This window comes from Vipera berus (genome assembly GCF_964194415.1).
Source record: "Vipera berus genome assembly, chromosome: 3".
NCBI classification, from domain to species: Eukaryota; Metazoa; Chordata; class Lepidosauria; order Squamata; family Viperidae; genus Vipera; species Vipera berus.
Window position 1 is genome coordinate 52,765,484 of NC_138204.1, and position 14,146 is coordinate 52,779,629.

Genomic DNA, 14,146 nt, shown 5'->3' on the forward strand with positions numbered 1-14,146 from the left:
CTATAATGTAAGACCAACACAATTAGTTATTATTTTGGTTTCTGTTTAAATATAGGGGAAGTTCTACAGCTGTACAGATTCAACTAAGATGACTGAATCAGAATGCAGGTATGCCTCCCCTTGATTATATATCATTCTTTTCTTCACTTCAGAAACATATCATTACAGCATGATTCTTTCCTGAAGTTCAGATCAAGGAGATTGTCAGGTGCAAAGGATCAGGACCAGCCATTAAGTTGCAGCACAGAAGATTCATTCAGGTCTATGCAGAAGAATCTAGCCAGCTAAAGTTCAACACTAAATTGGTGCCAGATAAAGGTCAACAGAATTCAGGAGGGGTTGGATTTGGACCATTTGTGGGAACATAAGGACTCTAAGCTAATGATGCACTTAGCTCTGCCCCCACCTCCAGCTCTGCCTGCTCTTCTACAGCATCCCTTTCATTTCTAGGCACAAGGCATTTTAACATTTAGGCATTTTGGGAGATAAAGTTAGAAAGATTCACATCTTATTTTTCTTGGAGATTTGTATTTCAAAATTTGATAAACATTCCTCCTATCCCTTAAGCTCTTAGAATACATTTAAAGAGAAGCCCAAATTTAATAAAAATCATAATCATAGTAATCATAACAACAACAACAATAATAATAAATGGGGCAGAGGGCTACTGCAAATCCACCAAACTGTAGAAGAAGAAAAATGAAGTTTGAATGACTATGTGAATCAAAGTATAGAAAAATTGCTGCAGGCTGTGAAAACAGAGAACATTATAAAAATAACAGAAACAAAAGCAGAATATAAGGAAAAATGGCTGGATGACAGATTAAATAGATGGAAAACCAAAACTTGCATGGACAACATTTTAAAAACATTGAAGGAAAATGTGATAACAATTTGACATGGGCATGGCTTAAGATGGGAACCATCAAGAAAGAAATGGAACACTTAATACTGGCTGCTCAAGAACAAGCATTACAGACTAATGCCATGAAAGTGAAAATACAAAAATCTACTAACAATCCAAATTGCCGACATTGCAATGACAAAATTGAAACTGTTTCACATTTAATATGTGAGTGCAGCAAAATCATGCAAACTGATTACAAAGCTAGACATGACCGAGTTGCTAAACTAATCCACTGGGCATTGTGTAAAAAATAGGACTTGCCTGTGTCCGAAAAGTTGTGAGAACATAGGATGAAAAAAGTTGTCAAGAATGAGAGGGTGAAGATCTTGTGGGACTTCTGAATACAGACAGATCGCCATTTGGAACACAACATGCCAGATATCGCAGTTGTAGAGAACCAAAGCGTACAGCTGATTGATATTGCTGTACCAGGAGATGCCAGAGTCAAAGAAAAAGAACTGGGAAAAATTACAAAATACAGCGACCTGGCCATTGAAACTGCATGATTATGGATAAACATGTAACAGTGATACCCATTGTCATTGGGGTACTGGGAACTATGTCCAAAAACTTTGCAAAATACATCAAGAAATTGCAGCTTCCTGCAATAACTCCAGCAAAGCTACAAAAAACTGCGCTACTCGGAACATCTTACATTTTAAGGAAATACCTGGTTGATACCTAGGATGCTGGCAGCAACCCATGTCAACTATTAAAAGGTAAAGGTAAAGGTTCCCCCGCATATGCGTGCTAGTCGTTTCCGACTCTAGGGGCCGGTGCTGATCTGCATTTCAAAGCCAAAGAGCCAGCGCTTGTCCAAGGACGTCTCCGTGGTCACGTCTCTCGGGCCCAGGCTGAGGAGAAATTTTTAATTGGGGTTTTTAAGTGTACAGGGTCAATTTAATATTTTTTAATTTGGTTTTTAACTTTTGTATGCTGGATTTTTTAATTCCCTGTAAACCGCCCTGAGTCCTCAGGGAAAGGGCGGTATATAAATGTAACTAAATAAATAAATAAATAAATGTGGCCGGCATGACTAGACGCCAAAGGCGCACGGAACGCCTTTCAATTTGAGTGTTCAGTTGACTGAGTTTCATGTTTAATGAATAAAAGTTATAATAATAAAAAATGGAATTGTTCTTATACAACTAAACAATTACAATGTAGGATAATGTACAGTTATCATCTGAATTTTCTCTAAACAAATTAATGTATTTTCTTAATCTTCCATAATGTTCAATAACTAGGTTTTACTGTCCAGTGAACTTGTTTCTGAAAGCTTTATTAACTTATAGGTGGCAGAAACCATCTTTATATTGTTTCTTGTATTGTGATATTAAGAAAATATAAAATATTAATTGAACCATGGATCAATTAATCATAAATGATCAACTGAAAGAAAAATTTCCCTTACTATATTGAAGGCCAAAAATAAGTAGCTGGTTCATCAGAATTAAAATTAAGGCTTCAATATCCCTTGAACAAAATTGCTAACAGTATTTCTAAGCAGGCATCATTGTTATATTCTATATGCTCACTTAATGAGGCAGGCTTTTTGTAGCTAATATATGGATCTCATCCCAGGGGACACTTCATTGTGTATGTTGATGCCGATCCGACACAGGTTGTGGAAGAAGAAAGGATTTGGTTTCACAATGAATTCCACTTTGACAATGTCTTGTCAGCTATGATGTCTCTCTTCACTGTATCCACCTTTGAAGGATGGCCTCAGTGAGTACAGAATCCAGTATGGAGAAAAAGTGTGTGAGTGTGTGTGTGTGTGGGGGGGGGGGTGAGGTTTGCTAGGAATATTTAGATTAGTCAGCTTCATCATAGCTCCCATAAAGTGTACTCTGTGATTCCCAGCCAATGTGGCCAGTGCCCATGATATAGTCCCATCAGCTGTGGAAAAATGATTTAGAGGAACACCATTGGTTTTTGTTTTGACCTAGCTATATTTTACAAGCAAAATAGCACAGAAAGGGGAAGCTTTGGGCTCATCACTCATGATCTTATCACCTGTTCAACATCTACATGAAACCGCTGGGTGAGATCATTCGTGGTTTTGGAGTTGGGTATCATCAATACGCCAATGATACCCAGCTTTTCATTTCGACCCCAAACCACCCCAGTGATGCCCTCGAAGTGATGTCCCATTGCCTGGAGGCGGTTCGGGTCTGGATGGGGAGGAACAGACTTCAGCTCAACCCTGACAAGACTGAGTGGCTGTGCATTCCGGCATCCCGGGACATTCAAAATATTCCACCTCTTTCTATGGGGGGTGAGTTTTTACCCCCCCGTGGATAGGGCTCGCAACTTGGGAGTCCTCCTAGATTCACGGCTTACCCTGGAAGACCACATAGTAGCCGTGACTAGGGGGGCTTTCGCCCAGGTTCACCTGGTGCGCCAGTTACGGTCCTATCTGGACTGGGGTGCCCTGTGTACGGTCACTCATGCGCTCGTGACCTCTCGGCTGGACTACTGCAATGCTCTTTACATGGGGCTTCCCTTGAAGACCACTCGGAGGCTCCAACTGGTACAGAATGTGGCCACGAGAGTTGTCTTGGGAGTTTCCCGGTACTCCCATGTTACACCTTTGCTCCGCGAGCTGCATTGGTTACCAGTTGTCTTCTGGGTGAGATTCAAGGTTCTGGTAATGGTCTTTAAGTCCCTACATGGCATGGGTCCAGAGTACCTCGGGGACCACCTGCTGCCGGCGTCAACTTCCCTCTGCCCTGTGCGTTCCCACAGAGAGGGCCTCCTCAGGGTGCCTCCAGTCAGAGAATGTCGGCTGGTGGCCCCCAGGGGGAGGGCCTTCTCTGTGGGCGCTCCGGCTCTATGGAACCAGCTGCCGGTTGAGCTCCGGACGGCACCGAACCTTCGCTCCTTCCGGCACGGTCTGAAGACCCATTTATTTGAACAAGCTGGCCTGGCCTGATGGGGGATGTTAGGGTTTTTAACGGGTTTTATATTGTTACTGTTTTATCTGGGCGATTATTTAATTCTCTTTTACTTTTTGTATTTTCTATTTATATGTGCCCTGTTCACCGCCCTGAGTCCTTCGGGAGAAGGGCGGTATACAAATTCAATGAAATGAAATTGCTGTTCAGGGCATTTATTTAAGTATAGAAATTATATTATTTGTTATTACCATAAACAAGGAGAAATTGGAATAAAGATTATCATATATGGGTTGATCATTGAACAGTATGTGCTATATTCCTCCGCAGTACTGTTTTGGAAAAGTATGTGTTATAGGTATACATATATTCACTATTAAATTGTTCAGAAATCCATTAAGGTTGAACTTTTTTAAAGCTGTTATTTTTGTCTATTGATTTGGAATCTCTATTCTTTCTTTTACAGACTATTGTATAAAGCAATTGATACCCATACAGAAGACATGGGCCCTATATACAACTATCGCATGGGCATTGCCATCTTCTTCATAATCTATCTCATTCTCATTGCCTTTTTCATGATGAACATCTTTGTAGGTTTCATCATTGTAACTTTCCAGGAGCAGGGTGAAACTGAGTACAAAGACTGTGAGCTGAACAAAAATCAGGTATGGCAGGTCTGTCTGTTGAGAAGAAGTGGTGTAACAAGTTCTAGATTTTAGGTTGTGCATATCAAAGATAGGGGCTAGAGTTGTGTGAAAATCCCAAAAGTGCAAGGCTAATTCTGAGATTGAGGCTAGAAGCATAGATATCCATTTCTAATCACAATAATGTTAAAATGGCAAAACATATATTGTGACACTACACAAGATTTCCCCTCTTTTGCACTTGTGTTGTGATTTCACATACAGGTACTGAGAGGGCAAAGCTTGCATTGTGGTGTCATGTGACATCAACAGTTAGAAAGGTATTAGTTGGGCATAGTCCAAAATTAGGTGCTGGAGTTTGCATTCCAAATATAGTAGTGTCACATCATTCAGTCAGAAAATTTAGATATTGCAAACTTTCAGATTCCAACAGTTGTGAAAATTTCTGCTGTATCTGATGTGAATAGGGAGATCATAAAGGGATCTGAGTATAGCAGCCCTGTGCAGTCTGCAACTTTTCTTATTAAAGCAGGAAGGAAATTTTGGTTGGCTATGATCAAGTGAACTCTAAAATATTCTTGCCCTGAATATTTGTTTTTCTTCTTCTTTGGACTGCTAACAGTACTGCATAAGATATTTCCATGGTTTCAGGCTCATTCATTTATTTATTCAGTTTATTGTATGTATGTAAAAAGAAGGCAATCCTAGTTTTAAAATAAGTACTTTCCCTAAAGGCAACACACACACATAACATACACCGTACATATTAATCCTATGCATTGCTTAGTTTCCTTATTTTGTCAATGTCCTTATAATGGCAACTCTAGCTAAAATGAGTCCCCAAAATCCCTGCCCTGTACGTGTGACACATTTGAATATGTGCATACTTCAATGAGGTAGGGGGAAGAAAAATATATGAATATTAATTGAATGGATATTTTTAATTAAATTAATTGCCTTTAAAATAAGGCATTCCATTGATAAGTGAAGTGAAGTCCTGACATAAAAGAGTATTTGTAGCTCAGAATTGAACTGTGGGGTTCTTGGTGGTCTTTGAGCTTGTTTTTTCATTACCAAACTAGGTAACATTATCACTTCACTAATCAACTAATGCTCTTTTGCATACTATACACAAGACATTCACTCCAATGAAAGCCAAATTCATAAAGTTGTGGAAATGCCCATGTTCTTTCCTTTTTTAAACAAAAACAGAAAAGCAGAAGAAAAGCAGAATAAACATGGAGTATATTGTCAATGTTTTGGAACTCCAGGTAGCTAGTGTGAGGGTCTCCATATGAGAGGCCACCACTGAGATGTAATAATCAAGAAGTTGTATTAGGAACAGCGTGATCCAGGCTCAAATGCTCACTTAGCCATGGAAACTGGTGGGCTAGTCATTCTTTCAGTCCAAACCCCGCCACCCCCAGGTTTGATATTGTGGGATAAAATAAAGGGTGATTCTCATGCCTTATACTGTTGGGTAAAAGATGGGATATAACTCTTAACAAATACATATGTACACTGGTATATAAATAAATAACATGCTGACAGCTATTTGTTGGAAAGTAATCTGTTCAAGCATTGTGTTTATGAAGAGAACAGGCCACAATAAACACTTGGTATTGCTGATCAATCTCAGAAAATTGAGGATAGTATAATAAATAATACACCCTGTTCTTTTCTGTCCACTTCACATCTTGTCTTGCTTCTCATTGCAGCGCCAGTGTGTCCAGTATGCACTGAAAGCACGGCCTCTGCGATGCTACATTCCCAAGAACCCTTACCAATACCAGATATGGTATATGGTGACCTCCTCCTATTTTGAATACCTCATGTTTTTCCTGATCACACTGAACACCATCTGCTTGGGCATGCAGGTATGGATGCAAATAACTCCTCTTCAGTTGGGGAACGGTGGTGGTGGCAGTAGCAGGAACTATGAAATTTGGGGACAAGTCTGCCTGCTAAAGGAAAGCTGAAACGCAGGATTCATCCACATGCCCACTAATTGTACCTTGAAGATGCCTTGCTAGCCATGTTTCAAAGACATGTCCACATGATGCAAACTTTATCTCATGCCAGCCAATAGCTGACGGCACTTAACTTATTTATCTGCTTTGAAGTTAAAGTGGTGTGTTTTCCATCTTCCCTTATTCAAACGTTGCTAACTACAAGGCACTTCAGCTGAAACTATTGCAATGATGATGTGGTCAAATACTGTTATTTGCCCACCTCCTCTTGGTCAAGGGACGCGGTGGCTCTGTGGGTTAGGACGCTGAGCTTGTTGATCAGATGGTCAGCAGTTTGACGGGTCGAATCCCGAGTGCTGCATAGCGGAGTGAGCGCCTGTTACTCGTCCCAGCTTCTGCCAACCTAGCAGTTCGAAAGCACGTAAAAATGCAAGTAGAAAAATAGGGACCACTCCGGTGGGAAGATAACAGTGTTCCGTGCGCCTTTGGCATCTAGTCATGACCATGGAGACGTCCTCAGACAAGCGCTGGCTCTTCAGCTTTGAAACGGAGATGAGCACCGGCCCCTAGAGTCTGAAACGACTAGCACACATGTGCGGGGGAACCTTTACTCTTGCTCAATTTCCACACTTTTCACTTCTAATCCTGTAGTCTGTGAAGTTTAATTTACCAAAGAGAAAGAGATAGTCTGGGCAAAATTTCACTGTTCTCAGTTGTTAAAATGTATCCATCGAAAGCTTCATTATTTATAGGCTATAGACAAACTCTTCATCTATTTGTTGTTTTCTACAAAGTGACCAGAGCAGTAGTTTTTATTGCTATTCTTGCAATAAGAATAGCAGACAGTAGACAATAAGATATAGGGCAAGGAGAAGTTAGGAGGACAAGAAAAGACTCCATCATGTAGTCCCAGTCTAGCTATTTTCAGACAGAGAGAGTAAGCAAGAAAACAAAGAAAAAGCAAATTGACTCTGTCTTTAATTAAAAGCTTTATTCTTTAAAAAGCCCATGTTTTCTAAATAATCTGCTTCTCAACTATCTCTACAGCATTATAAGCAATCAGAGATGATGAACCAGCTCTCTGATGTCCTCAATGTGGTCTTCACCATCCTCTTTACTGTTGAGATGATTCTTAAACTAATAGCTTTCAAAGCTAAGGTGAGTGAGAATCAATGCATCACAACTTCTGTCAGAAAGCCAGCCTGACCTTTGTTTGAAGTAACATAGGCCATCTTCAGTGAGGCTGTTTCTAAAAGACCGCTTGTGATGGCTGTAGATCGGTTACTTTATTTTAATAAGGTCACACAAGCCAAAAGGTTCAACACTGATTGTTGAACTGTAAAGCTTTCAGAAAAGATTCCTACCTTGTCTTATATTCCAGCTTAATCAATTTATTTGGAGCTTACATTTTTCTTTCTTTTCCAGGGATACTTTGGGGACCCCTGGAATGTCTTTGATTTTCTCATAGTTGTTGGCAGCATCATTGATGTCATCCTGAGTCAGATTGACGTAAGTGCTATGACAGGGGCGTCAAACTCAATTTCATTGAGGGCCGCATCACCATTGCGGTTGCCCTCAGGGGGCCGGGTGGGTATGGCCAGGGTGGGCGTGGCCTTCTGGGTGGGCATGGCTAGAGTGCATATGGCCTACTGGATGGGCGTGGCCAGCTCTACATCGTTTGCATCAAAGGTGCCTTTGGGGGCCTGGGCAGGAGTGGGACAGATCTGAGGGTCTCTGGTGGAAGGAGGGTCTCTGGGCCAGGGCCAAGGCAGTGGGGGCCGTTCCCTCACTGTTTCCAGGATGGCTTTGCGGGCCACATGAAACCACTTCGTGGGCCGGATCTGGCCCCCGGGCCTTGTGTTTGACATGTCTGTGCTATGAGAATAATGGTATTGGAAAGAAACAAGGAGTAGGAATGACTTCTTAGACTAAAGGGAAGGGGAACCATGGCTGTCACTGCCAAGCAGCCACAGTATCCCAGCTCCCCACAGACGTCATAAATGCTGCGTGTTCAAATACAGCTGCTACTAAATCACAGCAATCATCAATCAATTTCAGTTTCTTCTGATGGGAGATAAGAATCATTGCCGTTTGTCAGTTGATAGGTTGCAAATCCCTTAGTTAGAATTTGAGTAGGTTATGTTCTGTGAACCTCAGGCAACTTTCAAAAATCATCTTAAGGTAATTTGTCCTTGATTTTTTTACTGATCAAGGACTGATGTGACACCACAGCCAGGGGACACCACTTCTCCTATAGTATCTGTGTGTTCTCTAAACCTTCAGCCTCAATAAATCATACATACAAGGCAATTGTAATATGAAATCCCTCTTGAGATGGCTTGCCTTCAAGATACCAGCTGAAAGTTTCTATCCCGTGGACCCTGGCAACCATATGTCATCTGCTTATTATACGTGCTTATACTGCGACTGTCTTTATGGGGAAATGTACGTGCAGAATTTGGGCTTTTTGCATACATGTGCATGGATGCTATGATACACACGAAAGTGTATTAAAATATATACTATAGGTGGAATTGCATATGCATTTTCCACACTGAAAAAGGAGACAAAATGCATAGCTTTGGATTAAAAATGTCTTCATGTGCCTTTGGCTCCATTGCTATTGTTTACAGCTATTGGTTAGCTATCACTTTAGAAACAAGATTAGAAGTATGAAAATCTACAATATCGGTAGTATTTGTGTTTTATTCAGAATTACCCAAATCATTACAAACTTATACTATATCTTATTTTCTTTCGTATACACCAGGCTCTATAACAATTGTGGTTTCATTATAGTCCAAATTTGCTTTATCACCAGTTCCAAAGTTTTCAAAATCACCAACAGAAAGTTCAACCTATCTTAGAATTTTTCTTCTTGAATCTAAACATGAAGAGCTATGGGAAAGATTATACATCAAAAGTCACCACTGAAATTTTCTTTTTTCCCTTATCATGGGGATTAAGGGCACATTTCTTAATCTACTTGGAGACTCCCAAGTTTTTATCTACCAGATGTACAGACTTTAACTCTTTCAATATGCTTTCACTAAACATGACTTGACTCATTAAAACATTTGGGAAATAGACATAGAAAGTTAATACAAAAAAAGAATCAAATTCTTGATGAAATTTAGATGGGGAATCTTGCAACAGCCTGGTAAGTATTCCATTGCTTTGTAATTTGTAGCTTTCTTAACCATCAGGGATGGCAATTCTTCTTGCCCTAACTTCATCTTTCTTATATCACACTGGAATACTTTTTACTGAACTATCGTGAGCTATAAATTGTATGTTGTAAAAAGGACCATCGTTCTCATAAAGCATCATCTTGATATATTTCCATGCTGATTGGTTTGTATGTTCTTGGTTCATAAAAAGCCAAAATATTTTTAGAGCTTCTGTTTATTTCCCCACAATATTGTATCTTTGGTTTTCAAACCAAATTAATATTCTTTTCTTTTATTCTTCTTCATACAGTAGTCCCTTTGTCTCATTTAGTTGTATACTGATGTTGAATACATTCTGTGTTTCATACATTTTTAGATGCCCTAATAGATGCCATGTCTGATAGTATTATGCTCAGAAACAAATGATGAATACACTAAGGTTCATGTTATTTATGGACCTAAGAATATGTTCGTTGTTCAAATAAGGTTTATTCCCAGTAAAAGAGAAAGAACAGATTAGAATATTGCTCCATCGAATGTGACCATATGTAGCAGACTTAAAGCACAAATAAAGCAAGTTTTTCAGATGTTACAAGCACAGCTATAAATCTCAAAATACTTTACAAAATTTGGCTTATCTGGTAGAAAATTCACAGGTGCCATTCAGCAAAAATGGTTTCTTTATTGCAGACAAGAATGAAACTTTATACACAGTAAAAAAACTATCTAGTCAATACATAATAATCATGGTCTATATAAATTTATATCCCAAGTTTTACATTCTAGGACTTTTCCTCCCACCATTCTATGTTAATGGATCCTGGGAATTCTCTTGGTGGTCTTGGAAAGCATCTGATCTATGCTGACATAGCTTTTTTTTAGCCTGAGAACTGTAGGGGTTTGACCTTGTAAAGTGCCAGCCATATAAGGAGATGCGTAATAGCTTTCAGCAGGAAACCAGCCTGAAAAGGAAATATTAAAATATCTGCATGTGGATACTGATCCGTTCTGAACGAACATACAATCATTAAAAGAAACTTGTCATGAAATATCTTGTGTAAAGACAGTTCTGTGCTTTAATTCTTCAATTGTATTATTATTTTTATATACTAGAACTGTTATTTTCAGTACAACAGAGGGAGACGTTCTTTCTGAAAACCTGTCCATGATAAGCCATAATAGGAAGTACCCCAAACCCATGACTATGTTTGAAATTTAGTTGACTAGTTGTTTCTTGGTAATTTGGCTGTAGCTGATTATGTGTCATGGACAGATATAGGCATCTAATCTTGGAACAAATGTTATAATAATATAATAATAAACCTTTATTGTCAAAGTACAACATGTGTACATTGAGATTAGCTGAGCCTCCCCCCCGTGCTCTCTCCCCCCAACACACAGTGACAACAAACCCTCCATCCCACCACACTATGTGAACCAACTACACCACACACCGGCCTCCCAAGTCAATTCTGCATAAGATTATGTCCCATTTAAAAGCCTAACAGCCCACGGATAAAAGCTATTTTTCAGCCTGTTGGTACGGCTGGCTATATTCCTATATCTCCTACCGGATGGTAGGAGAGTAAAGAGATACCGTCCAGGGTGTGAGTCATCCCTGAGAATCTTCCTCACTCTTCCAAGGCAACGAGCCCTGGCGATGTCATCCAGTGGTGTCAGGGAACAGCCCACAATGTCTTGTGCTGTGCTCACTACCCTCTGCAATACTTTCCTATCCGCGGCTGTCAGACCAGCATACCAAACCACAATACCATACGAGAGGACGCTCTCTATAGTAGACCGGTAAAAGAGGGTCATTAGCTGTTGTTCTACCCTGTTCTTCCGCAAGACCCTAAGAAAGTGAAGCCTCTGTTATCTTATATGAAAACTCAAATAGGTCTCTTGATTTCTCTTAGTTTCACCCAATTCTCGTGGGAGATTTCTACGTTCTGCTAAAAACAATGTACTTCACAATCATTGATTCTTATTCATTATTCTCCAATCCTTTACTTCTTCCTCCTTTCTATTGTATTTCTCACTGTAATTCTAACATACAGTAATTCTTTCATGATTTCTCTATGAAACACCAGTCTCCCCCTGCGCCCATTTCCTATTCCTTTCTCTCTCAAAATCATTGTTTCCAATTTCTCTGTTTTTAAACTGCACGTGGCTGATTCTGTTATTTTCTTGACAGACAATTCTTGTTTCCAGTGGTGGATTGTACTGCCTAAGCGGTGGCTGTGATGGCATTGTAAATATCAGCTGCATGAAGTTGTTGTGGACACCCTTTTCTTTCCACATTTCCCTTTCCTACTTTTCTAGATTATTTCTTCCTGCTGTGTGCTGCTGTGTAAAAGTGTGAGTTGCATGCAACTAATGCGCAAAGCAGGTCTGTAGGAAAACAAACCGATCTTTTAGAAATGATGCCGATAATGCAGGGGAACTTATTTCCTTGAAGAATTGCATAAACACAGTACAGTTTCCTTGGATGACGCTCTTTTTTCCTAGTTTATTTTCTAGGGTGTACATATCTTATTTCTTGGTGAACAACGCCTTTCCATAGGAATGGATTGGTGCAATGGTGCAGTCCCTTTAATTTTCTCCCTGTAAATGGCTATGAGAATAATCTTGAAAGACAAGAGTAAGAAGCACAGCTTAGACAAAGGTCTGGTAAAAGAAACCTTGAGTCCAAAGCAGGAATGGGGGTGGAGAAAATGCCTCAGTTATTGACCCTCCCTAGTTCTCCCTTGTTCTCTGCAAGGGGGGGGGGGAACTGCAAAATCCAGGGACTGAGGAAGTGCTTTCAGACTTGCAAGATTCTGTCACTGTAACCTTATAATCTAAAAACTTATTTATTTGAGCAATCCGGCCTGGTTTGATGGGTTAAGGGTTGGGTTTTTAACATGGTTTTAATTACTGTTTATATCGGGCATAATATTTAATTGTTTTTTAACTTTTGTACTTCGTTTTTAATATTTATTGCCCTGTACACCGCCCTGAGTCCTTCGGGAGAAGGGCGGTATAAAAATTTAATAAATATAAATATAAATAATATATAAATATAATAAAGGTAGCATTAATAGTTATGGTTTCCTGACCTGAATCGCCTTGAAGGGTTGATGCTTCTATGAAATATACTGTATCAAATTTATCCCTGCCTACTTTTTTCAGCTTCTGTGTGGTTTCAGCTCTCCAGTTAAAGGTATACACCTTGTTTCAGGGCAAAGCCACAAAAGTATACATCTGGCTGTTCATCACATCCTTCCCTGATTGTAGTTCCTTCTTGTGACACTTTTGGTTTTGAGTCTGCAGTGTTCAAACTTTGGAGGATAATGCAGAAGAATTTCATTCAATAGGAAGGTCCTTTATGGAGGCAGTTTAGCCCATGGCAATGCCAGTTCAGCATTAGGCTTGGATAGCCTTTTAGAACAATAGATAATACTTCCTTCCAGTGGTGGGATTCAGCTGGTTCACGCCACTTCGGCAGAACCGGTAGCTAATGTTTTGTTGCCCAGGCCCAGAATGGACTTCCAGAAGTGGCATCCACACAGAGAACCGGTTGTTCACATATTTGAATTCCACTACTGCTTCCTTCCTATCATAATGTGACTTTAATTACATTCTTTAATCAAGCTCACATGATTACCATCTACAATGCATTTCAATCTATAGGGGTTTCCTTTTTTCATTGGGACGGTATTGCAGCAATATCTGGTGCTATTGCCACTACTTATAGCAGTGGTGGCGAACCTATGGCACATGTGCCAGAGGCAGCACTCAGAGCCCTCTCTGTTGGCACGCGTGCCACCGCTGTCAGCAGCAGGTCCATCAGGCTGCCACCGCCGCCCGGAGCAGGAGCCCCATCCAGCACAAAGGAGGCGAAGCAGCCGACTAGCAAGCTCGAGTAGAGGTGGTAGAGCAGAGGTCACCAACCATTGTCGATTGGTGGACTGGAAGAAAAGGGAGGGGCTGCAAATGGGGCGGGGATACTGCCTGCGTGATACTAACTAGCCCTGCCCTGTTCTTGTGTGGTGCAGCGCCTTGTATCTGCACCTCGTGGTGTGGTGGCGGCCATTTTTGCGCCTTGCAGCACAGTGGCCCATTTTTGCACCCCTGGTTTTTGCGTGCCAAAGTGGCACTCAGAGATGCTTCCCTGCCCCCCCCCAAGGCCACCACAATGCTGATGCGGCCCTGGCACTTTGCGATAAATAAGTGGGTTTTGGGTTGCAGTTTTGGCACTCATTCTCTAAAAGGTTTGCCATCACTGACCTACAGTCTTCTGTCCCTAGATTGCAGGTAAACATGGGAAAAAAGTAATACAAATAAAAGTTTAGTGTTGCTATAGAAAGAAAAGATAAAAATAGAAAGAATAACAAAATATATTTCATTATCTAGGTGATATAAACCTATTTCCTTTTATTATGGACTGCTACCAAAGCAATGATATTAAATCATGTAATATCTGTGCTTGTTGATCAGGATCAATGTAATTTTATTGAAAAAATAGAAGATACTTATAACTGCTGAAACTGAAATGGACATTTAAACAGTG

The 14,146-nt window shown here is 40.3% G+C and overlaps 1 protein-coding gene across 1 annotated transcript in view; it reads left to right on the forward strand.

Moving 5' to 3' along the window:
- CACNA1S (calcium voltage-gated channel subunit alpha1 S) overlaps window positions 1-14,146 on the forward strand; it is a 73,410-nt gene that overhangs the window by 34,606 nt on the left and 24,658 nt on the right. The window contains exons 23-28 of the mRNA XM_081322268.1: window positions 56-108; window positions 2,492-2,638; window positions 4,274-4,475; window positions 6,173-6,331; window positions 7,472-7,582; window positions 7,850-7,933. Coding sequence (XP_081178394.1) covers window positions 56-108; window positions 2,492-2,638; window positions 4,274-4,475; window positions 6,173-6,331; window positions 7,472-7,582; window positions 7,850-7,933 — 756 coding nt within the window. The remainder of the gene's footprint in view (window positions 1-55; window positions 109-2,491; window positions 2,639-4,273; window positions 4,476-6,172; window positions 6,332-7,471; window positions 7,583-7,849; window positions 7,934-14,146) is intronic.